Source organism: Rhinopithecus roxellana, chromosome 2 (genome assembly GCF_007565055.1).
Source record: "Rhinopithecus roxellana isolate Shanxi Qingling chromosome 2, ASM756505v1, whole genome shotgun sequence".
Classification (NCBI taxonomy): Eukaryota; Metazoa; Chordata; class Mammalia; order Primates; family Cercopithecidae; genus Rhinopithecus; species Rhinopithecus roxellana.
This window is the reverse complement of record NC_044550.1, coordinates 152,965,443-152,990,306: the sequence shown is the minus strand read 5'-3', so window position 1 is coordinate 152,990,306 and position 24,864 is coordinate 152,965,443. Positions and strand designations below refer to the sequence as shown.

General features: G+C 35.0%; 1 protein-coding gene across 12 annotated transcripts in view; it reads left to right on the top strand.

Moving 5' to 3' along the window:
- The window catches only part of FIP1L1 (factor interacting with PAPOLA and CPSF1), a 75,389-nt gene that overhangs the window by 36,085 nt on the left and 14,440 nt on the right, over positions 1-24,864 (top strand). For 7 of the 12 annotated variants that reach the window (XM_010369020.2, XM_010369017.2, XM_010369029.2 and 4 more), the window contains 4 exons: positions 7,230-7,323; positions 9,367-9,523; positions 22,316-22,342; positions 24,386-24,440. In XM_010369020.2, the coding sequence (XP_010367322.2) occupies positions 7,230-7,323; positions 9,367-9,523; positions 22,316-22,342; positions 24,386-24,440 (333 nt within the window). The remainder of the gene's footprint in view (positions 1-7,229; positions 7,324-9,366; positions 9,524-22,315; positions 22,343-24,385; positions 24,441-24,864) is intronic. The other 5 variants (XM_010369018.2, XM_010369028.2, XM_010369022.2 and 2 more) reach the window with 1 other exon arrangement.

Below are 24,864 nucleotides of genomic sequence, written 5' to 3'. Positions count from 1 at the left end.
TTTCAAGTGATAGTTTATTTTTCTTAGCTTATGTTCCTATATTAGAATGCTTTTTAACTGATTCATACTCTTGAATGAATAGTAAAAATTGCTTTTCAACGTTAAATCACAAATACATTTAAACATGCACGTATTTCTTATATTAAACACAATACTTACAATAAAACTGAATGTTAAATGAACATTATATCTAAGAATGACTTCTCCCTCTGACTATCTCCTTTTATGTCTTGATGAGACACTGTACTGAAAAGATGTGCCTGTACCTTGGAGCATTTGATCAAGTGCTCTGAATGCATGTTGCTATAGTGTGTAGTTTGTAAGATTTTATGTTATTGGACATATGAAGGCCTTTGTGGTTTTTTGTTTGTTTTTTTAAGTTTCTTGTAGAGCTGTATCTTTTCCTGTCATTGATACATTTAAAAACATGAAATTAAGCATAAATATGGAAGGTAGAGCTTTATTCCAAGCTCTATACAAAAGTGAGTAAACTTGTTTGCACTTTTGAACACATTTGTGTCCTCCAGTAAGTAAAATTTGGGCTTATTTCACCTTTAAACATTCAAGGTTTTTTGTTTTGTTTTAAATAGGGCTTAAAAATTGACATTTTAAAAATTCAGACCCCAGGAAATTAGTATGATAAACACTGTTAAAGAAGAAGGGAAGGGGTTTGAAGTTGGTTATGCTAAGCCTGAATCCTGGTGCTGCCACTTTATAATGCAAAAGAGCCTCTTTCCACATATGTGAAAATGAAACTAATTGGACATGTACTTTACTTTTTATTTTTTCAAGACAGAGTCTCACTTTGTTTGCCAGGTTGAGTGTAGCGGTGGGATCGTGGCTCCCTGCAAACTCAAACTACCAGGCTCAAGCAGTCCTCCCACTTCAGCCTCCCAAGTAGCTGGGACTACAGGCATGCACACCATGCTCGGCTAATTTTTTATTTTTTGTAGAGATGAGGTCTCACTATGTTGCTCAGACTGATCTCTCCTGAACTGAAGTGATTCTCCTGCCTCTGCCTCCCAAACTCCCAGATCCCCAGATCACACCTGAGATTACAGGTGTGAGCCACTATGCCGGCCCATATACCTTAAATGTGATGTACTTGTAAGTATTAAATCAGTTCTAAGCTGTAAAAGCATCTATTTCAGGGCTTGAAAGATAAATCGGCCAGGCGTGATGGCTCATGCCCATAATCCCAGCACTTTGAGTGGCTGAAGCAGGCCAATCACCTGAGGTCAGGAGTTCAAGACCAGCCTGACCAACATAGAGAAACCCCGTCTCTACTAAAAAAAATAAAAAATAAAAAAAAATAGCTGGGCATGGTGGCATGTGCCTGTAATCCCAGCTACTCGGGAGGCTGAGGCAGGAGAATCACTTGAACCCAGGAGGCGGAGGTTGCGGTGAGCCGAGATCGTGCCATTGCATTCCAACCTGGACAACAAGAGTGAAACTCCATCTCAAAAAAAAAAAGATAAATCAGACACTCAGTGAGTGTCAGATCTCCTCTTTTATCGCGGGCTTTATCAGTCTCTTTAAATATAGTACCGATAGAAAATAAATTGTATGTCTAGAAAAGTGTTTTGAATTCTGTGATTTTTATTTTAGACTAGGTTCTTTTTCTGGACTGGATTTTTCATTGATAAATTGTTACTTGAACATTAGAATATATTTTCTTTATAAATTATGTATATATCTATAGAGAAAATTATTCTTGTGCTTGTGAAAGTAAAACGTACACACAGGTATAGAAACAGTACCATGTCAGACCAGTCATGTTGCCCAGGCTGATCGTGAATTCCTGGGCTCAAGTACCGCAAAACTAAAAGATCAGTAGAAAAATATCTAATCAATGATATTCTTACCTTGGTGGATATGACTTTAAATTTTTTGTGAAATAAATAAATATTAATATTTTATGAACTACTTTAAAAGTTCTTTCTGGAAGGAACAAAATGTCTAGCAGTCTCTTGAACATGCCCTTAAATTTGTAGTCTTCAACTTTGACTATATTGGAATTACCTAGGAAGCTTCAAAAAAGTGTTGATGCTTTTTTTTTGTAAATGTTACTTTAAATAGTCTGGTGTACACCCTGAGCATCAGGATTCTGATATGCAGGCAAGGTTGAGAACCACTGATTTAGAGACTTGATTTTGGGTTGGCATAAAGATTAAAATCAAATGATAGCTAGGCACCTACAGTTTTGAAGTAAAATGATAGATGTAGTTAATGGGAGCTGATATTTGCATAGCATTTTACAGCCTCACAGTTTTTTTCTTTATGTGTTTCTCATTTAATTTACATTTTCTGCCTCTTTTAATGTCTTTTGGTTGGTAACCACTGTCAAAGGTGCATGATGCTTCTGTTGCAAGCAGTTGGATAGGTAATATATTTGCTAAGTAGAAATTGTGCACATATCTGCCCCCCTCCATCTTTTCTCTCTGCTTATAGTTGTCCCTCCATCTGAAATGTTTTACCTTCCCATCCTGTCTCTATATATCTTTTAAGGCTCGTCTCTTTCCTCAAGTTGCTTAAAAGATGCTACACAATTTCCATGCAGAACTGTTTACAGCCATCTTTTTACATATGTGACCTGAATTAAATGTCATAACAAGTGCACCTCTTTTCAAGTTGGGAATTAGAGGTAGCCACATTCTAGGCTTTTTCTTAGAGAATGGACCTTTGAACTGTTTGCTGCCCAGCTCTTATTAGAAGCCCTTCTGTGAGAAAACATTCATAGATGTCTACATTGATATGTGATTCATCCATTATTTTACAATATGGTTATGAACTTTCAAGCAATAATTCAAGCAATATTTCAAGCAAAATAATTTGAAAATTTGCTGTAAACTCTGGACTTTTGCCTGAAAATTACATCTATACATATGTATTTATTTAGAAATCAGGGACGTCCTAATTCTTCTTTAGAGAACCATGTAGCTAGTTAAGAACTTGAACTATTCTCAAAAGCACAGATTATTAGATCAAACCTGACTATTAAGAGGGCTAGGGCCGGGCGCAGTGGCTCAAGCCTGTAATCCCAGCACTTTGGGAGGCCGAGACGGGCGGATCGCGAGGTCAGGAGATCGAGACCATCCTGGCTAACACGGTGAAACCCCGTCTCTACTAAAAGCTACAAAAAACTAGCCGGGCAAGGTGGCGGCCGCCTGTAGTCCCAGCTACTCGGGAGGCTGAGGCAGGAGAATGGCATGAACCCGGGAGGCGGAGCTTGCAATGAGCTGAGATCCGGCCACAGCACTCCAGCCCGGGTGACAGAGCGAGACTTTGTCTCAAAAAAAAAAAAAAGAGGGCTAGATATGCAGACCACGTTGTTTTGCTTCCCCTGATTAAATTGCTCTTATTGAATTGGGCATTGTTGTGCTTCACTCCGCGTTAAAGAGCATTTTGAGAAACCGCTCTGTAAAATTCAATTTTTTTGGTAGGAATATTGGAGAGTTTATTTGCATATTTTTGAAAACATGAAATTGCAGTCCATTAGTGGGTTGTGAAACAATTTGGTGGTCCTAACCAATATTTCTTGTTTTTGTATTATTTTGCTTTTTTCCTATGCTATATTTAAATATTAATAAAATCACATTTTATCTTAATGTCACTGTTTTTCCTTTTTTAAGTATTGTTTCATGAACCTTTTTTAGTTTTTAATGTAATGTGGGTACTGGTACTGTATTGCTGTGTAAAATATACTTCTTACTGTGTTTTGTAGTCTTGTACTCATTTTCTCTTAGACTCAGAGGAGAATTTTTTTCTCTTTATTCTCATTTGTAAAATGACAGTAATGAGAGTTGCTGCTTTATGGGTTTATCATGAAGACTAAATATATATAAAGTCTTTAGAACAGTGCTTACCTTGCACATAGTAGGTGCTCCATAAATACTAGCTGTCATTACTGGGAAAAACAATCTTACAGCAAAAGCTTTGTTTTAATCTTATGCACATTAAAGACATTTGTTATTAATGATATCCTTTGCTTTGGCTGGCAAGAAAAAGCAGCTGAGATTTTTTTTTTTTTTTTTTTTGAGACAGGCTCTTGTTTTGTTGCCCACTTTGGAGTGCAGTGGCGCAATCAAAGTTTACTGCATCCTTCATCTCCTGGGCTCAAGCAGTCCTCTCACCTAAGCCCTCTGAACAGCTGGGACCACAGGCATGTGCTCCTATGCGTGGCTAATATTTTACATCATTTGTAGACACAGAGTCTCGCCATGTTGCCCAGGCTGGTCTTGAATTCCTGGACCTCAGGTTCCCAAAGGTCCTCCCACCTCAGGTTCCCAAAGTGTTGAGATTACATGCATGAGCCTGACCTTCAGAGATCAATTTATGGCCTTTTGTCTATCTTCTATTAGCCCTGATTTGTCATCTCAAACTTTCTGTTGCGTCTCTGCAGGGAGCCCTCGGATTCTTTCTTGGACGTCAGAATCATCAAAACATGATAATTTTTTGTAATTTCAGAGTTATTTTTATATTCATTTACTGAAGTTGCATTGTAACTTCAGAGATATTTTTATATTCATTTACTATGCCGGGGGAGGGTTAGAGGTCTTGGGAACATTTACTGCCTGTTTAAACTGTACATCAACTCAGACACCCAGAGTGATTAATTTCTTAGCTTTTTACTAGATGATTGAGTCCAATATGGAAAAGAGATTTTGATAATAGCATTAGCTGTCTACCTTACTGAACAAGTTTGTTGACCTAATTAAACCTACGCTTTGCAGAACTCCTAAGTTATAGTAGATTTCCTCATAGGGAAACTCTATTGAATCTTCTTAAACAATGAAAGAAAAAGCTGTCCATTAGGAACTTTCGTGGAATAATATGGTTCAATATTTTTTTTCCAAAATGTGGCATCAGAATAATATTAATATTTTTAAATTATTTGTCAGTGTTAGATATTACGTGCTTTTTGTTACTCTGGTACATACTGTGTGTCTATCGTAAAACATTCTGAACAAAACAGTAAGCTTCATTTATATGATTAAGTCAGTTGATGTGGTTAAAAAATACGGGCACAAGGAGATGTTTTGAAAATGTAGAGAATTGTAATTTTCTGAACTCCCTTTAGGGATATACTTGTTAAGGCTGATTTCTCAGTTATATGTTTTTAGAAACATAGTATTTGCCATTTTGAATCTTGAGTGATTCAAAAAAATCAATTTAAAGCTGAAAAAAACTAATTAGACTTCTGACCATATTTAAGGGTACATTTTAGTAGATGAATACTTCCATGTGTCCCAGACTTTTTGAAAACTAGAGATCCTTGGAAATAAATGGTAAAAGACAGGCTATAGAAAATTTTCCCCTCAACAGGAAAGTTAGTCTTATATCTGGATCTAATTTTTACCACTTTTAACAATTTGGAGAATTTGTTATCTGACTTTCAAGTCCAAACAAATTTGGTAGAATTTGTTTTTGATGGGAATAAATTTAAAAATGGGAAGGAGAGAGTCCAGTGATTGGCAATAGAAAATAGTATCAAAGGAAATAGAGTGAAAGTGAAAGTTTTGACAATGGAGGGCAGCAATTAACGGAGAGGAAATTATGGCCTCAGAATGCACACGTGTATTTGGTAGGATGTTGGAATATGAAATGTTTGTATATCAGAGGGCTGATGGCATGTGCTTTGATAATGCAGTTATGGTGGGCATAGCTTTGCAATTTAAATTATAGGGAAGAAGTTGAAGCAATATTTGTTTTATCATAGAGATATTTGGATTTTTGTAACGTGAATATTAAGATCTTTCCTCAGCTGTATTGGAAGATATGTTAATCCTCCAATGAAATAATTCTTTACCTTTGGGATCATGAGGAAATCTAGGAAGTCAATGACTCAGGCATAAAATTAGAAAGGCTTGAACATTTTTAAATTGTACTAAAATTATAGAGAAGGGAAGTCTTAAATGGTCAAGAGATGGTAAGTGGGAACTATGTACTTGAAAACATTTCAGATGTCATGATATACTTTTTATAGGGCTGTCTTTGTTAGCACAAAATAATTAGTGGAGTGTTTCAAGGTCTACTTGAGATAAACTCTTCCTAACTCAAGATTTCCAGAAAAGTCTTAAATTTCTCAAAGGTGAATTGTCTTGCTGGAAGGAAACCTAGCTCAAGGGGAGGGGAGGTCTGTAGTCTTTGGGATCAGAAAGACTCAAGTTTGAAAGTTAGTTTTGCCTTTTAATTCATGCTTAGGTCAGTGATTTCACCTTGGACCACGGCTTGTCTCTAACAGGTATACAGTAATTTTTAAGTTTTTGTGAGGTTTGGCATCCAACCTCACAAACAATGAAGGTTGGGCATCCAACCAATGGTAGCTGCTGTTATTTGTCATTTTAGGAGCCTAATCTAGTGACTGTCGAAGAATCTATGGTGTTTTAATTGTTTTCCTTCTATAAAGTTTTAAAGGCAGTGTTGTTCAGAACTGAAATCTAGATGAAGAGAAATCCATCTAATTTGCATCTGTTTTTCATTGCCTATTTCTCCAAGTGATTTCTATATCATCTTAGGCATGCATACTTTTATAAAGTCCTTCATCTGCATAATAGCTTTTAACATTATTTTAATTATTTAAAATACAACTTACTAGGTTTTTCTCTTAAATTTGTAGCATTGTTTTATGATAGACTGTTTTTTCCATATCCTTATAAATTTTAAAAAGATTGTAAATAGAGGTAAGGCAAGTATTTAAATATTTGAATTTTTCTGTCTAAATGCAAGTTATCAGAAATGACAAACTGGTTCCTTTTTTATGTTTGTTAACACTTGGAATATATCCTGTGTGTGTTAAAATGAGCAATATTTTCAGGCCTTTTTGGGGAATATTTAAGGTTTCTGTAACAGAGCTGTAGTATGTGTTACAATTGTAGTGGCCCCAAAATTTCCATTTGTCTAGCATTTGCTGTCTTATTTAATTTCACAAAGATAAATTTATTTGGAGACTACTAAAACTAGTAAGTTTAGAAGAAGAGCTCTACAGAGACTTAAAACTTAACATTATGATCATTGTTGGGTATGTTGGTTCTAGCTTATTAATAAAAATGTTTATGACAGTGCAAAGTAGTGAGCTTAAACTCAGGGATATTTTTCAGTGTGTATCGTGATCTGATTTTATTTTAAAATTTATTGCAAACACATTTTGTTTTTCTCTCTTACTGCTTTTATTATTTTTTAAGCATGTAATTAGGTAAAACTGAATTGATTCAATTTTTATGTTACAGGAGATTACCTGGGGCAATTGATGTTATTGGTCAGACTATAACTATCAGCCGAGTAGAAGGAAGGCGACGGGCAAATGAGAACAGCAACATACAGGTTTAGTATTTTCTTAAATTGAAGGATGATATCAGCATTCTAATTTAATTTATTCAATAGATAGTCATAGTGCTGTGCTGTGTTTTAGGTGATACAACGAGATTTAAAATGTGGAATGAGTCATCCTTTATTATAAAGGCATTTCCAGTGAGAATTTGTAATTTCTGAATCTTTTTTTAATAGGGATTTTTCCTTTTCCTTGATAGAAACGTAATACAGTTTGAATATCTGTTATCTAAAATGCTTGGTACCAGAAGTGTATCAGATTTTGGAAATTTTCAGATTTTGAAATGTTTGTATGTATGTAATCTTAGGGATGAGACCCAAGTCTAAACATGAAATTTATGTTTCATATATAAGTTATTTAATTTATTATAATGATTTGTTAATTTATGATAATCTTTTTTTCCTTTGGCAACCCTGAATAAACTGTGTAGTGGGCCTGAGTTTTGATTGTGACCCGTCACATACGAGGTTGGGTGTGGAATTTTCCACTTGGGATAAAATATTAGTGCTCAAAATGTTTCGGATTTTAGAGCATTTCAGATTTCAGATTTTTGGATTAGGAATATTCAACTTGTATATAGGTTCGCTGATTGAAAAATAAAAGACCACCAGTGATTTTACCACCTAAAGATAACCACAGCTGGTACATCTCTTGTTACTAAGCAAAATTGGGATACTATTATATTTCTGTGTATACTTTTTTCCCCCATCAAAAATTATTTGTATGTTTTCATATTCTTAAAATATGATTAAAATATCTTCCTGATAGCTTCACTGGATGAATATACCATAATTTATTTAATGTGACATTTCTGGGGGAGGTGTAGAGTTCCTTTGTTTTTAAGTGAGAAAATGAGGAGAGGTGAATTATCAGTAAGTTGGATAATTGATGTTAGAACTTTAATAACTGAGACTTCCAGCTATTCAGTTTGGCCATACTTTTTTCATTATTTATTCTGTTTTCTGAGTCCTTTTGAAAATGTCCAGAGCACTTTATTCTCACCTTCGATAAGTTGATCATGTAAAATATTCCTTTTAGCATCTTTAAAGGCAAATCATTTCTATAGTGGAAGATGTTAGTCCATTTTTCCTTTCCTCTTACCATTAAAATGCCATGATTTCTCAAAATAAATACTTAAAGAAATAGCTTATCAGCATAAGCCCTACAAAAAACACTGCACTTAAATGTAGGAAACGTTAATAGAAAGAGGGATTGTATGTTTAAAAGATTGCTTTAGTCAGCAAGGATCTGAGAAGTATAAATTAAATATACAACATTATGTTGGCTGTCTTTCCCAAATTTATTTACACATCCTTGGGGACCTTACCAAAAATCCAGATTTTGAGGTGCCAGTTTGCTTGTTTTATTTCAGTAGGTTTGGGGTGCTTCTTACGGTGTCTGTCCCTTAACCTGTTCACACAAATAAGCATTTTGCAAACATTGCTTTATTTTTCAAGAATAAACCCTGTTCTTAAAGTTACAAGGCTCACATGATAAGGTTATTTACATATCTTGCTGCCTATTGCTTGCAGTCTGTTGATGCTTGCCTGACAGTCTCTTACTTTGCAACCTGTTGATGACAGGCCCTTGTACAGTGAATGGCTGACCTGCTGCCATGTTAATTTCTTAAGGCTAGTGTCTGTGATTAATGATTACATTGCCTTAATTGAATTATTTAACTTTGGTTGGGTGACAAAGATAATACTTGTTAAATGATCTTTATGAAGTACTTTTTTCTTGTGTGGGGTGTTTTTATTACTTAATTACTTTTTATTAAGAAATTTTTGGTAATGAGCCAGTTGTTTTTCTTAAGATTTGAATATGCAGATTTTTAAAAGTATATGTGTGTATATGCTCACATAGGCATATGTATGCACATATCACACATGTAGAACTGTTACTCTCCCCGCAAAAATACATATATGTGAATTAAACTACCTTTTACTTTGTTTCTTAGATTAAATGAAGTTAATTTACTAAGATTAATCTTACATAATATTTATGCATCTGTTTATTTAACTGTGTTCTAATTTTAGGTCCTTTCTGAAAGATCTGCTACTGAAGTAGACAACAATTTCAGCAAACCACCTCCGTTTTTCCCTCCAGGAGCTCCTCCCACTCACCTTCCACCTCCTCCATTTCTTCCACCTCCTCCGACTGTCAGCACTGCTCCACCTCTGATTCCACCACCGGGTAAATAGTAAATAAGACATTTGACTTTGAAAGAAAAATAGCTTGCGGTGTGTTTTTTTTAATTTTTGACAAAATAATACCTTGATCGCATTACATTAAAAGTAATAGATATTGTATTTATCTTTAACAGATTCACACTGAAACAGATATATATGTGTCTTGCTATTTCACAGTATAGGAAAGAGACAATGTTCTAAAATTGAGAAGAACATACAGATACCAATCTTGTGATTCAAAAATATGATAATGATCCCCAAACTTAAGTTGCTAATAGGATATGTATAAAACCATACTCAGTTATAAACTTTACCAGTGTTAATTTGTTTTAAAAGAAACATTAAAGATACTTTTAGGATGGGAGTAGATCAAAACATTTTATCTTGTGAAGAGATTGAAATTAATATTTCAGTCTAGTCTTCTGTATACTGGTTTCCTTTTTGGAGACTGCTACTGGGTGCCTGGTATTTACTTCTTTTAAACAAAAGTGATATAAATGTTTATCATATTTATAGCTACTTTTGATTACTTATTAAAAACCAGGTTAGTGGTGATAGAGAATAAACTCACAAATAATTCCCAAATTTTATTCTTATTTAAATTTTTCATCTGGTTGCCTTTCTTACTTTGTTTTTAATCTTTATCTGCCTTAACGAAGTTTTTATGAAACTAACAAGATTGATTAAGAATAATAACTTCTTCCCAGGGAGAAAGCTAGTAGTAAATGATGAAAAAATAGCTGCTTATCCTCATCAGGGCAACATGAATGACATGTATTAGGCTTTACTTCCTATTAATAAAATCAGTTTATACTAGAGAGCCATGTACTCTCACTCACGTTTATTTGCAAGAGAGCTGTCTTTGTTTTAAGGTGCCAGTTGTGATCGGAGTACAGAACCAAAGATAGGGTCTGAATAGTCCTTCCCTAACATATTCATCCTTGGCCTCTAAATGTCAGCCACTGCTTCTGTCTTTCATCCTCAGTGCCTTTGATTTCCTTCCACTGTCACCTCTACTCTCAAAAAGTATGGAAAAATATGAAAAAATGACTTGTGGCTTTAGAGGGTCTGTTGTCTCAAAAATAGAGGAAGGAGGAGGTTGTAATATAGGTTTGAGGTCCTTATTCTAGACAACATTAGTATTTCTAAATTCAGTGAATTTCTTGTTCCAACAAATAGATTGAGCAGAAACCACTCATTAGTTGGGACTGACTTGTGGTTCTTGTGTCTTTAATATGCTGAGTATTAACCAAATGAAAGGGGACTTAGGTGATTCAAAATGAGGACTTCTGTGATTTCTATATGAATCCTTTGTCCTCTGAAAAAGAATTAGATGAATAAAAGAAATAATTAATATTTTAACATTTGATTAATGATACTAAAAAATTATTAATGTTTGTGTTAATAATCCTGTTGGATTCCTTTGTAATTATTACTTAGGTAGTAAGTGATTTGAAAGAATTTTCTTTTTTTATTCTTAAAAATCTTTTTAAAAATTTTATTTTTAATTGACGGTATTACTTGTATATGTTTATGGGGTACAGTGTGATGTTTTGATCATGTCTACGTTATAGAATGATTAAATCAAGTTAATATATTCATTGGCTCACATACTTACCATTTTCTTGTGGAGAGAGCATTCTGAAATCTACTCTCCTAGCAGTTTTGAAATATACAGTTATTAATTATAGTTGCCATGCTGTACAGTAGAGCTCCAAAACTTTTTTTTCTCATTTTACTGGAACTTTTGTGTCCTTTGAAAATCATCTCTCCTCCCTCACCCATGGCCCCCAGCCTCTGGTAACCACCATTTTACTCTCTGCTTCTATGAGTTGGATCATATAAATGAGATTGTACAGTAATTGTCTTTCTGTGTCTGGCTTATTTCACTTAGCACAGTGTCCTCCAGGTTCATGCATGTTGTCACAAATGACAAAATGAAAGGATTTCCTTATTTACTAATATAGTATATCCCCAGATGGCTAACATTTTATATGTTTAGTACTAATTATTAAAGTAACTAGGGCAGAATTGGTATGAATTAATAACAACAAATACTTAGCTGGTATAAGAATATTCAGAAACTCTGTAGAATATTGCTACAGAGGTAATTGCTATAGATAGGCGGTGGCATTATCTGGGAGTTTACTTTTTTTCAAAGTGATAAAATTACTTTTTTTTTTTTTTTTTTTTTTTTTGAGAGAGAGTCTCACTCTTTCGCCCAGGCTGGAGTACAGTGGTGCGGTCTCGGTTCACTGCAACCTCCACCTCCCAGGGTCAAGTGATCCTCTTGGCTCAGAGTAGCTGGTACTACAGGCATGTGCCACCATACCGGCCTTTTTTGTATTTTTTGTAGAGATGGTGTTTTCGCCATGTTGTCCAGGCTGGTCTTGAACTCCTGACCTCAAGTGATCTGCCCTCCTCAGCCTCCCAAAGTACTGGGATTACAGGCATGAACCACTACCCCTGACCATTTCTTTTTCATGTAACCTTTGTTCATAAGTATAACAAATCTTTGAATAGTGTTTAGGTAATTAATGACATTATACTATAGAGTACGGCTAATTATTTTTCTTTTGCCTAATCTGTTTTTCTACTTAATTCTCAGCTACATGCTTTCCATATTTTAAAATCCAGATTTCCTTTGATGCTTATTCTTGGTTTACATTTCTGTGTTGTTCTATCAGTATTTAATGAGTACAGATTCAAATGAATTCTAATGCTGGTATATATGCTGAGCAGGATACCAGTTGTTTAAAACCAAATATTTGAAGTTGAGACTCTCTGAATTGCTCCTTATTTTCAGTAGAATGTGAGCTGTTGGGGAGCATACAAGCTATGTATTTCTATCTATGTTTCCCTACAGTTTTAGTCACAGTAGTCTTGTATGTACTTGGCATTTCCTAATGTGTTTGCTAATTGAGTTAACGACATGTGTGTGTATCCATAACAGCAAAGATGATTTTCGGATTCATACCTGGTACACTCGATCAAGATGGGCACTAGCTCTGAATAACAGTACGGCTGCATAGATATATGCCAGCTGCCATGCTTAAAGCTGTAGTTTTCGGTTACAGTTTACCACAGAACCACATGATTACACTATGTTCCGTAGTTTGTTGTAATTTAAATCACCTTAAGAATCATAAGCAGCTAATGAAAGAAAGCTATGATTCAGGAGTCTTTTTAAAGTATTGCCTTAAAAGATACTCCATTTTTCTTAAACTGTCTTGTTTTTTTGCTTTCTTCAGAAATAATCAAAAGAAAATGGAAAAAACATTTTTTAAAGAATTAATTTCAATGTATTTTAATGTTACCTTTTTCACATTAGATGTCTAATGTTTTTAAAACTAAAGTCCAAAATGTGATAAGTATAGTAATGATATTTTATTCCCATATTTTAGGATGCTACCAGTTTTTTTTTTTTTTTAATAAGTAGGGTGACCATACATCCAGATTTGCCTGGAAGAGTCCTACTTTATACTTTCTATTCCAGCATAATTATTATTATTCATTCTTAGAAAGAAATTCCCTGGTTTAGATGATACAATTTGTGATTGACTCTTGCAAATTTACAGAGGGCTTATTGGGTAAGTAGATAGTTACTGTTTAACAATTATAAGGTGTTAGAGATAACGCTCATTTGAAGAACTTTCACTGTCAAATAGTTCACAGAAGAGGAGAAATATATTGCCTCCTTTCCCCCTTAAACACACACCTACAAACATATATGAAACTTTGCTAGTAACACAGAGAGCGCAAAGTATTTCTGGCCGTAATAGATTTGTATGAAGAGTAGAGGAGATTTATGTATTAGAATACAATAAAGAAGGAAGCGATGTCTGGAAGTGCAAAAGTATTTATTGTGGTTCCCTGCAGCCATACTAATAGTAGCTTAAAAACAAATACTGGGCCAGGCGTGATGGCTCATACCTGTAATTTCAGCACTTTGGGAGGCTGAGGCGAGAGGATCACCTGAGGTCAGGAGTTCAAGACCAGCCTGGCCAACATGGTGAAACCCCATCTTTACTAAAAATACAAAAAAACTAACTGGGCATGGTGGTGCACACCTGTAGTCCTAGCTACTTAGGAGGCTGAGGCAGGAGAATCACTCAGGAGACAGAGGTGCAGTGAGCTGAGCTCACACCATTGCACTCCAGCCTGGGTGACAAGATCAAAACTCCATCTCACCAAAAAAAAAAAAAAGAAAGAAAAAAAAATACTGGCTAATTTAGTTCTTTTATAATTTTCAGAAAATTTGTTGTTTCATTTTCTCGTGAATCAGAAAATAGTTTCCACTGTACCAAGTTTTTTCAGAAATACATTAGAGTGGTTTCATGCTGTTTCTGAGTAATAATAGATACAATAGCTAACACTTATTGGATGCTAACTTTTCAGGGTACTATCTGAGCACATTCCATGTATTAACTCGTTTGATTCTTGAACAATATCTGAAGTAGATTTTCTAATTTTGCACTGAGGAAGTGGGGACATAAGCCATCTAAGTAATAGCTAGAAAATAGTAAAACCAGAATTCTAACCAAGGCAGTTTTGCTTGAAAGCCTGTTTTCTTTATTAACTATGTTGAAATGAATCAGTACCTATATCCAGAAAATTGTATTATTGGATTACGTGTATTTGTCACAGTAACATGTCTTAGAAACTTTTTTTTTAAAGCATTTCTCTGATGTTGAAGTACATGCATACGTATTGGTGGGTAGGGAAGTTAAGGAGATTATAAGGAACAGTCATCAGATTTTTGAAAATCTGAATAAGGTTTTTACTGTTTGCCTGGGTTGTGTTAAGATGTCTGTGTTTAGCTGAGGAAGTCAGTTTTGAAATACTTGTGTATTGGAAGAAAAACTGTAAAACTGGAAGTATTGTTATAGGGTAGGTGATTTTGTATGTTTGTTTGTTGTGGTAAAATACAATATATTTGTCATTTTAGCCATTTATTAATGTGTAGTTCATTGGCATTAAATACATTCACAATGTTATGTAACCATCACCATGATCTGTACCTAAAACTTTTTCATCATCTCCAGCAAAAACTCTGTGCCCACTAAGCTCCTTCCCTCCTAAGGATAGCCCCTGTAACCTCTATTCTACTTTTTGTCTCTATGAGTTTCCTTATTCTAGGTACCTTATATAAGTGGAATCATGCATTTGTCTATCTGTGACTGACTTACTTTGTTTGTTTCTAAAATAATAGAATTTAATGATTATGAGCTAACTTTATGGTAAGCTTTTAATTTAGGCTTTTAAATGCTAATTTACTTTAGTGTCATCATATTTGATGTTCTTTTTTTTTTTGTAGTAGAGTTTACTGAAGAATAGAAGGCAAATTCAGTTAAACTCATTTGTTTTTGTATGAACTCTTATAAGCCTCAAATGACTAGTTCTGTGGGTCTTGGGAACAATTGAAATGTAGCCCAGTAGTGGAATTCTGCTGAGTTGAATAAGGGTCTTTGCTTTACTGAGATATAGCCCAACTACTCTGGACCACAAACCAGGCATCCCTGCTTTTAAAGTTAGCTGTAGGGTTTAACTGTTTATCTAGATACGAGATGTGTAGGATTCTGCATTTTAGAAAGAAGTAGATTTCTTCCTAAAAGACTGTTGTCTTGTATCAGTGTCTGACTAGTCATCCAGTACTACTAATTTCATGAACTTTAAAATCTTGTTTATTTCTTAAATATGTTAATTTTGTGTTAGGGATGATATATAGGAATTGGGTCGGGGGTGGGGGTGGGCGGCGAGTTGCTCATATCTAGCGTCATTCTGCATTTGCTCTAAGTCCTGCATTCTCATTAGATTATTTTTCTGTTAGCAGTCTGGTTTTTTAGCACAGCAGTTCTCAAACTTTTTAGTTACAGTCTTCTTTAAACTCTTTAAAATTGCTGCAGATCCCAAAGAATTTCTACTTACGTATGTTTTATCTGTTTTTTAATATTAGAAATTAAAACTGAGAAATTAAAATACTAGTTTAGAGATATGCATAATACACTCATTACATGTGAACATTTTAAAATTTCTTATGAACAATAACTGTGCTTTTCCTAGAATAATTTAAAAAATTTAGTGGGAAGTCATCTTATTTTACACTTTTGGCGTGGCTTAGTAGAAAAAAGCTGGTTTCTCCTGTTTGTTTTCACATTAAATCTATTGTGATATCATAAGTTATGTGGCCCCTGGAAACTCCACTGTAAGAGAATGAACATGAAAAAGGCAAATAACATCTTAGTAAAATTTTTTTTTGTTTTTTGAGATGGAGTTTTGCTCTTGTTGCCCAGGCTGGAGTGCAATGGCATGATCTCAGCTCACTGCAACTTCCGCCTCCCAGGTTCAAGCGATTCTCCTGCCTCAGCCTCCCGAGTAGCTGGGATTACAGGCATGCACCGCCACACCTGGCTGATTTCTTTTTTTTTTTTTTGAGGCGGAGTCTCGCTCTGTCGCCCGGACTGGAGTGCAGTGGCCAGATCTCAGCTCACTGCAAGCTCCGCCTCCCGGGTTTACGCCATTCTCCTGCCTCAGCCTCCCGAGTAGCTGGGACTACAGGCGCCCGCCACCTCGCCCGGCTAGTTTTTGTATTTTTAGTAGAGACGGGGTTTCACCGTGTTAGCCAGGATGGTCTCGATCTCCTGACCTCGTGATCCGCCCGTCTCGGCCTCCCAAAGTGCTGGGATTACAGGCGTGAGTCGCTTCGCCCAACTATAGCTTAGTAAATTTATGAAAGTAGTTTTGACCTGGCAGATTCAGTAGGGTCTCAAGGACACCCAGGAATTCCTGGACAAAACGTTGAGAATACTGCTTTGGCAGAAGCTTGGCCTATATTGGATGAATATTATCAGTGCCCTTGAGGAAGTACACTTTTATCCCTTTAATTGAGAAACTATTTTATGACTGTAACGTTTATTAAGCTAATTTTATAATACCATGGATTTTTTGTTTTACTCAACAGATTACCTCAAATTAACTGGCACTGTTTGCCAGAAATGTAAGCATTTTCCAGAGCTACCAGTAAAAAAGAATTCCTTAAAGTTTTTGAAAACTGTATTTACTCTTGTGTTTTTCTGTATTTAATTATAAAAGCCTGACTATCAGTGTTTTCAGTAAATTCAAAACAGAGAGCAATGCTAATTATAATAAATAGAATTTTCTGGCACAATTAAAATTCATTTAAATGTAAATTTAATAGAGATTAAAAGCTTTCTTAGGATGTTGATTTTTAAATGTGCTTTCTCCTCCACGATGCACCCTTTATAATGGTTAAATTTTTTTTTTTCGAGACGGAGTCTCGCTCTGTCGCCCAGGATGGAGCACAGTGGCCGGATCTCAGCTCACTGCAAGCTCCGCCTCCCGGGCTTACGCCATTCTCCTGCCTCAGCCTCCCGAGTAGCTGGGACTACAGGCGCCCGCCACCTCGCCCAGCTAGTTTTTTGTATTTTTTTTTTAGTAGAGACGGGGTTTCACTGTGTTAGCCAGGATGGTCTCGATCTCCTGACCTCGTGATCTGCCCGTCTCGGCCTCCCAAAGTGCTGGGATTACAGGCTTGAGCCACCGCGCCCGGCCAATGGTTACATTTTTAATACATCATTGACACCACATTTTGTCAAATCTAATTAGTTTTATTTCTGCCTTCTGCTTACACTGCTCTTTCGATCATCTCATGATTATATGGAAGCTGGTAGTGATAATTTCTTTACAAGTTCTCTATTAAAAAAACATTGGTATTTCTATCAGAAATGTTTTGTGTAAGAAGTTTATTTTCTGTAGGCTTTAGATTTTATAAAATAGAAGAGTAAGAGATCCTAATAAAGGTAGCATACTTTGTCCATTTTATAATTTATATAAAATTATCTTTTTTACCTTTTAGACATGAAGTATGCTGGTAAATTTTTGGTTACTTTGTTGTGTGACCATACCACTTATAACACTTTTCTTAAAAATAGCTTAAATCTTTTTTTGCACCTTGTAATTGTTTTAATTACGAAATACTGGTTTTGCCATATTCTTTCTACATTCTGGTTTGTATTTAAGGGTGGATGGTAGATGAGATGATACACATGTGTGTCCATATGTTTTTGTTTGTGTTTAGTTTTTAAAATCCTGTTACATAGAAAAACATTTCTGGTAGAAGGTGATATTTAAAGGTTTTTGTAAACCTTGGCCTTTTCTACTCTTTTTGAGTAAAACTTCTGAGTTTGATCAAGGCTTTGAAATACAAATCATGAGACTTAAGGAAAGTGATCAAGTTTATCTGTTTCTTAAATAACACTGCCGATGGAATTTGCAGTTTACTAGTGAGAAATAGGAAGTGTAGTTTACATATTCTGCCATTTTTTTTCTTTCATTTGAATTTGAATAGAGAAAAGATAAATGGTTATTGCATGTATTGGTTTTCTACTGCTGTATACAAATTATTCCAGAATGTAGTGACTTAAAACAACATACATTTATTATTGAACAGTTTTCATGGGTCAGGAATCTGGGATAGATTAGCTGGATCCTCTACTTTAAGGTCTCTCTCAGACCTTGCAGTCTTCTCTAAAGGCCTGACTAAGGAAGTATTTGTCTCCAAGCTCACTCACCTCTTTGTTAAAAGGATTTTGTTTTTTTCTAGGCTGTTGGATTGACAGGGCTTCAGTTCCTCACTGGTGTAGGCATCTAATAATGTCAGCTTGCTTAATCAAAGCACATAAGCCAAGAAGGCAAAAGAGAGGGTGCCAGTAAAATAGAAATCACTGTTTTTTGTAACCTAGTCATGAAAGTAACATCCTTTGATTTTTTTGTGTGTGTGGTAGAAATAAGTCACAATGTCCAGCCCCCACATGGGACAGGACATAAGTACCAGCAGACAGGGATCATTGAGAGCCATGTCAGAAACTGTTTTGCCTTAGTTATAATAAAATGATGACAGACTACATTGAGAATGAGTTTATAGACAATCTTTGTTTAGTTTTTTGTGAGTACAAAGCCCACTATTAATTTTGTGGGAATTTTTAGCATGAGTAAATTCTTTTTAATACGATGTTTAACAGGAATGCTGCCTTTTTATTTCTTTGCCTCAGTTCCTTCAATCTCCCAAATAGGATTTCAGGTCTTACCCCCACCCACTTTTACATTTAAGTGTATGTGTTATATACTGGAAAAATTAAGCTGGGTGTGGTGGCTCACTGCTGTAATCCCAGCACTTTGAGAGGCCAAGGCGGGTAGATTGCTTGAGTTCAGGAGTTCGAGACCAGCCTGGGCAACATGAAGAAACCCCATCTTTATAAAAAATGCAGAAATTAAGGCCAGATATGGTTGCTCACACCTGTACTCACAGCACTTTGGGAGGCTGAGGCAGGTGGATCGCTTGAGCCCAGGAATTTGAGACCGGCCTGGGCAACATAGCAAAACCCTGTCTCCACAAAAAATGTAAAAAATTAGCTGTGGTCCAAGCTACTTGGGAGGCTGAGGTGGGAGAATTGCTTTGAGCCCGGGAGGCAGAGGTTGCAGTGATCCGTGATCATGCCACTCACCCTGGGCAACAGAGTGAGACCCTGTCTCAACCAGAAATAAATCATCTTCTCTTTTGAGAATGCCGGATGGTGTAGGCTCTCATAGTACTTTTAAGTGTCACAGGTATCAGATGCTTTTGTTTCATGAAAGTTTGGAATGGGATTTATTTAGTCTGTATTAAATTGCTCAGCAGTGAAATTAGGAGAGAAGCTTAGAATCAGATCCAGTGATACTCATAGTATAGTCCTGGGCCAGCAACATCATCTGGGAAATTTAGGGGAATGTAGGTTTTCTGGTCCCACCCCAGACTTACTGAATCAGAAATTCTAGGGGAAGGGCCCAGCAATCTGTGTGTTTTAAGAGACTCTCCAGGTGATTCTGATGCATGTTCCAGGTGGTTTGTTTTTATTTTTTTACTTATTTATTTTTTTTGAGACGGAGTCTTGCTCTGTTGCCCAGGCTGAGTGCAGTGGCACGACGGCTCACTGCAGCCTCTGCCTCCTGGGTTCAAGTGATTCTCCAGCTTCAGCCTCCTGAGTAGCTAGGACTACAGGCACATGCCACCATGCCCGGCTAATTTTTTGTGTTTTTAATAGAGACAGGGTTTCACCGTGTTAGCCAGGATGGTCTCCATCTCCTGACTTTGTGATCCACCCACGTTGGTCTCCCAAAGTACTGGGATTATAGGCGTGAGCCACCGCACCCGGCCTATGTTCAAGTTTTAATACCACTAATCTATTCAGTCTGTTAGAGCTTGAGTATTACTTTTCCAAAAGGTTTTGGCCAGCACTAGAAATCTACTTTTACTACTGTTATGTACAGCTTTCCAGGAAAATCAACATTTTTAAAACTAATTTTTCAGATAAAGGATATAGAAAAGAAACAAAGTATTTTCCTTATTTAAGTCTGTTGTCTAGGTTAGGCAGCATGTGTTTGCTAGGAAGATGGAGGTATTGGGAGGGGAAAGGAGAGGGACTTTTGAGATGAATTTTGTTTTCCCTTATACTGTTTCTGTTTTATTAAGAAAAGTCAAATACTAAATAGTGATTTTTAAGTGAGAATGGTGTTGGTCTTACATGATATTTCAGTTTGAAAATACATTCAATAATTGTCAGAGAATTGGTTATATAGTGTTTCATCAACTTTATAGTCTTGTTTTAATGACATTTACTTATAAAGATTTGCATTGAAATAACATCTTAGATGAAATGGAGGTCTCATAAGAAGGGCCCTTCCTAGTTGCCATGCCAGCTTTCTGATGTGTAGGTATTGATTGGAAAGACCTATGAATGAGATGGTTTTTTCTTTGATTATGTCTTTAATTCCAGTAGATTATTTTTGTCTGTCCTATGATACTACTGTAGTAAGATTAACACTAAAGGCAGACAGTAATTTTAACTACGCTTGTAATGTACTTGATTCTTTGGTCATATGTCTTTTATCTCTACGTTTTGTGGAAGTTTAACAACTTAAATGTTTTTGAGGACTAAAGTTTGAAGGGGCTGACTAGAAATTTTTGAGTTTTTTGCATGAATTTACATTTTAACATTAAGCATTAGCATTAATGCTAATGTTAATTAATGCTAATGCTAATTAATGCTAAGTAAGCATTAGCTAAAGTGATACATCTGGCTCACATTCATTTAAGTAAAGTTATTAGGATTATAGTATATAGAGTGGGTGGATGATTTTGGTGTATTCCTTTATCTTATAAATCTTACGTTACAAATCTGTATCTTACAAATCTAAGAAAATAATCATATATTTACATATGAAAACTAGATCAAATAGTGAAGTTAACTAGTATCCATATTGTTTTAAAGAAAATTAGGTTATAGTATATATTAAAAACATTTAATGCTCTGCCTTCCTTACTTTTCTCATTTACTTTGGAGTCTGGGACTCTGTTAGCTTGTATGGTTTGCTGGATTCTTTTAGTTTAGTAATTTGGGAAACAGGAAGGTAACCTCAGGATGGATGAGAATTGCCTTTAGCTATGGGTCAGTTTAGTAGACTTGTGGATTCATAAAGAAACTTGATGGCTGCTTTATGTATCTTCTTTAGTCTTGTTGGTTTTGTAAGTTTGGAATATGTTTTTATTGTGTGGGTGGTTAAAATCAGGTGCTTTGGTCTCTTTTTCAAGGCCATTTGCTACCTTAAGATCTTTTTAATCTAAATCTCTTACTCTGATAAAACATGCACATCAGAACATTTTTAGATAGTGTTAGAATATGTTTCCTTTGACATGAAAGCGTTTCATTTTTTTGCATACATTTAGCTAATGAATTAAGATTATTTTTTAGACTAATTTTGATGCAGTTTTTAAGATAGGATTTAGGAACCCATGCCAACTGTTTTAGTTATTATATAAAACTTTCCATGAAAAAGTTGCTTTAAATTGTCTTACATTTTTTTTTATTTTCCTGCTTTGAAATCTCTCATTTTTCCTCCACTGAAAAATAGTTAAAATTTGCATGCCATATAAATTGCCTTTCATGTATCTCTTAAATTTAAAATTCTGAATTTAATTTTAGTATTTAGTAAATACATTTTACATTAGGCTTTAAGGGCACATTTGGTCCCTGTGAAATTGAGAATGTACATAGTTTATTCCTCAGAGTTTATAATGTATACAAATAATGAGTGAGAGTCACTCAAATTAATATTTGCTAGCACCTGTAGAAGTAAATCATTCACATTTATGTTAATGTGCCCTGGGGGTGTATATATATGAATTGGTTATTCCCCCCTTTTTCTCCTACAAATCAAAGGAAATGTTAGCCTTTTACTACTTCTGCCAACAATACTAAAACAGTCAACACTTGAATGAACCACAACATATTGAGCTTTACAAAAGTCAGTAATATCCATCATCTTGAGTTATCCTTGTACTACCTGCAGTATTAGAGAAAGAACTCACAGATCAGTTTTTCTGTTAAAATGTTAAAATAACAACCTCAGGCATTGATTATCATATTTAGTTAGGATTACCTTCATGGCATTTGATAATTGTGTGTGCATAAGTGTGCTTTTTTAACTGATGTCTAACTTTGTGATTACTAGTGGGGGAAACCTTGTTATCAAGTTGTTAGACTGGGTTTTCATCAAGGAAGTTGGATGTTATACTCGAATTGTTAGTCCTCTACGAGAAAACAGAATGCTTCTCTTGAGTGAATAAGCCAGGATAATGAGGCGAGGGGTTTTATATCAAAGTTTGTTTTGGTGATGGCATAAATACATAACAGGTTCTGAAATCCAATTACTATATTAAATTTCATCACTTGTTTTTTAGGTATTCCAATAACTGTACCACCTCCAGGTAAAACTTTTTTCATGTTTTCTCCATCATTGTTAATAAACATGAACTTTCAAGCTTATAGTTACAGGAGAGACGGTGTTGATGTGGTTAGAATATGGAATAGGCTATTGGGATTTCAAGGTCCTATTTTCAGCTCTGCCTTTGCTTCATTCCAGTTTTGATTAAGATATAGTTTTCTTATACCTGTCTTACCCATTTCTGTAGAAATAGAGATTCTGAGAAAATTCTTATCTATTCAATTTATGAAGAAAACAGTATAGGATATAAAATAAAATTTTTCTTAAAAATGTCTTTACAGACCAATGAATTTTTTATGTCATATAGTGACTATAAGAGAAGAGAAAGATACTTTATTTTGACTTTATCATTATTTCTGATTTTTTAATTTTAATCCTGCTGGCTTAGTATCATGAGAAAATGTGTTCTAAACCCCACATAGCAACTAGACAGACAGCTGGTTAGGTGGCTGTTCTTAGAGTGGTGATTGTTTATTGTAATAGAATGATCAATAGGAGTTTATATGTGGCCCGGTGTTTTATTTATTTATTTATTTATTTATTTATTTTTACATTTTTGTCAGTTATTTCTTTTTATAGTGTGATATCACACCTGGTAGCAAGTGTGTCTTACTGAGTTCAGTGTTAGAAGCCAAGGTGTATGAAGAGAATGAGAGGTGATAATGCTTGCAAGGGTGGGTCTGAATTCAAAATGACTTCGATAAACTGAGTGAAGTTTAGGTAGCATAGGACAGTATACATATTTAGATGTGGCATAGAGACATTGATTATATGTGAATGTGTCTGAAATAGACTCATCAGGGAAAGTCAAAGGAATCATTTATGTGTCTTTTTAGTTTAAAAAACAACGTGGTTGTGAGGCTGTATGAAATAGGATTGTGGACTTTAGGACTAATGTGGTAATTGCTAATTTTGTACTTTTAAGATGTTTAATAGAGGAATTATAGATCCTAAAACTGGATACAGTGAAGAACATGGTAAACATGAAAACAATTTGGAGTGGGGCTAAAAATCGATTTAAGTGGACGTTTGAGAAGGATTCAGAGAACTGATTTATTTTTTCATAGAATTACTAAAACGGAGGCTTAGTGGAAGTGTTTTCACATAACTGCAAGGTGACAGGCAATATGACAGTGGAATACTCTTGTTCTCATTTAGGACAGTGTCTGAATTGTAGTGTGAGAGACTTAAGTTAGATAATTTAGTGCATTTCCTAGTAGTGAGAGTTGTTCATTGTTAACACTTGGAAGGAATTGGTATCATAAGGAATTGACATCATAAGTTTTGGAATCTTTTTCTGCTGGGATGCTTTATAGCCTATCTGAATTTGAAAGTATAGTGTAGATTAACTGTTTTTCAGCCATATTATTCTGTGGTATTCCGTTTAGGTATTGTGAATTATTGAGAATGCAGACCCCATGATACAGAGGTACAAATTATATTCCTTCCAAACTGATCCACAAACTATATTATGTGCTTTTCTTTGCAAAATAGTTTGTTAGGGTTGTGCGATTTGAACATATTTTATGGTGGATATTCTCAGCTTTGAGCACTATGCATTTACTGGTAAGATTTTATTTATAAATTACACATTTTAAGGCAATTTCTATACTTCTAAAACTCTCGAAATATTTTTTGAAAGAGGTGATTGCTATATATCTACTTTTCTTCTAAAATATTTCAAATATATCTGGTGGCTACTGTTTTATGTATGGAGAAGGTAAGGCATTGAGATTAACTTTCTCATACTTACAAAATGGGCTGTGTGTGGTGCTGAAAATAAGACCAGTGTCCTGACTCCCAGTTTGTTCTCTGTGTATTAGACCAGACTGCTTACTTAAAGTTTTATTGCACTAAAAATCTGTTTATAAGTTTGAGCTCCATTTTTTTCTGTCCATTGTTACAACATAGAGAAGCACATTCATATCCCCAGAGAAATTTAGTGATAACACAGCAACTTTGTTTCACTCTTGACATTAAGTGTACATTCTGTTAACATTTTTTATCTTATGGTTGAATGTTTCAGGTTTTCCTCCTCCACCAGGAGCTCCACCTCCATCTCTTATACCAACAATAGAAAGGTAAATCAGTATGGATACTGATTTTTAATCATTGATAGCCTTTTGACAGAAGAACCATATACTTATCTTGGAAATATTTTCAAAGATTTAATTTTATAAACACAGCACCTGTCTTTTAATTTATAAATCTATGTCTATGTTAGTTTTATGTAAGATGTTGGACCTGTAGCCTGAAATCAAAACAGGGCAAAGAAAACTAAAATTATAATATTTTGAAATAATGTCTTGCTTTGATTTATGACACACTTGATTAAAGAAACTCCTAGAATGTTAAAAACCCAGCAAGTCAGTTTTAATGGGAAATACAAACATAAATTACTGGAAATGATGAATAATACATGTCTCTTTTGGGATGAAGTAGGGAAAACTATTATGGGACCATAGTCAAGAAAAGCTGTTTTATTCCTTGATACTCCATCTCAGC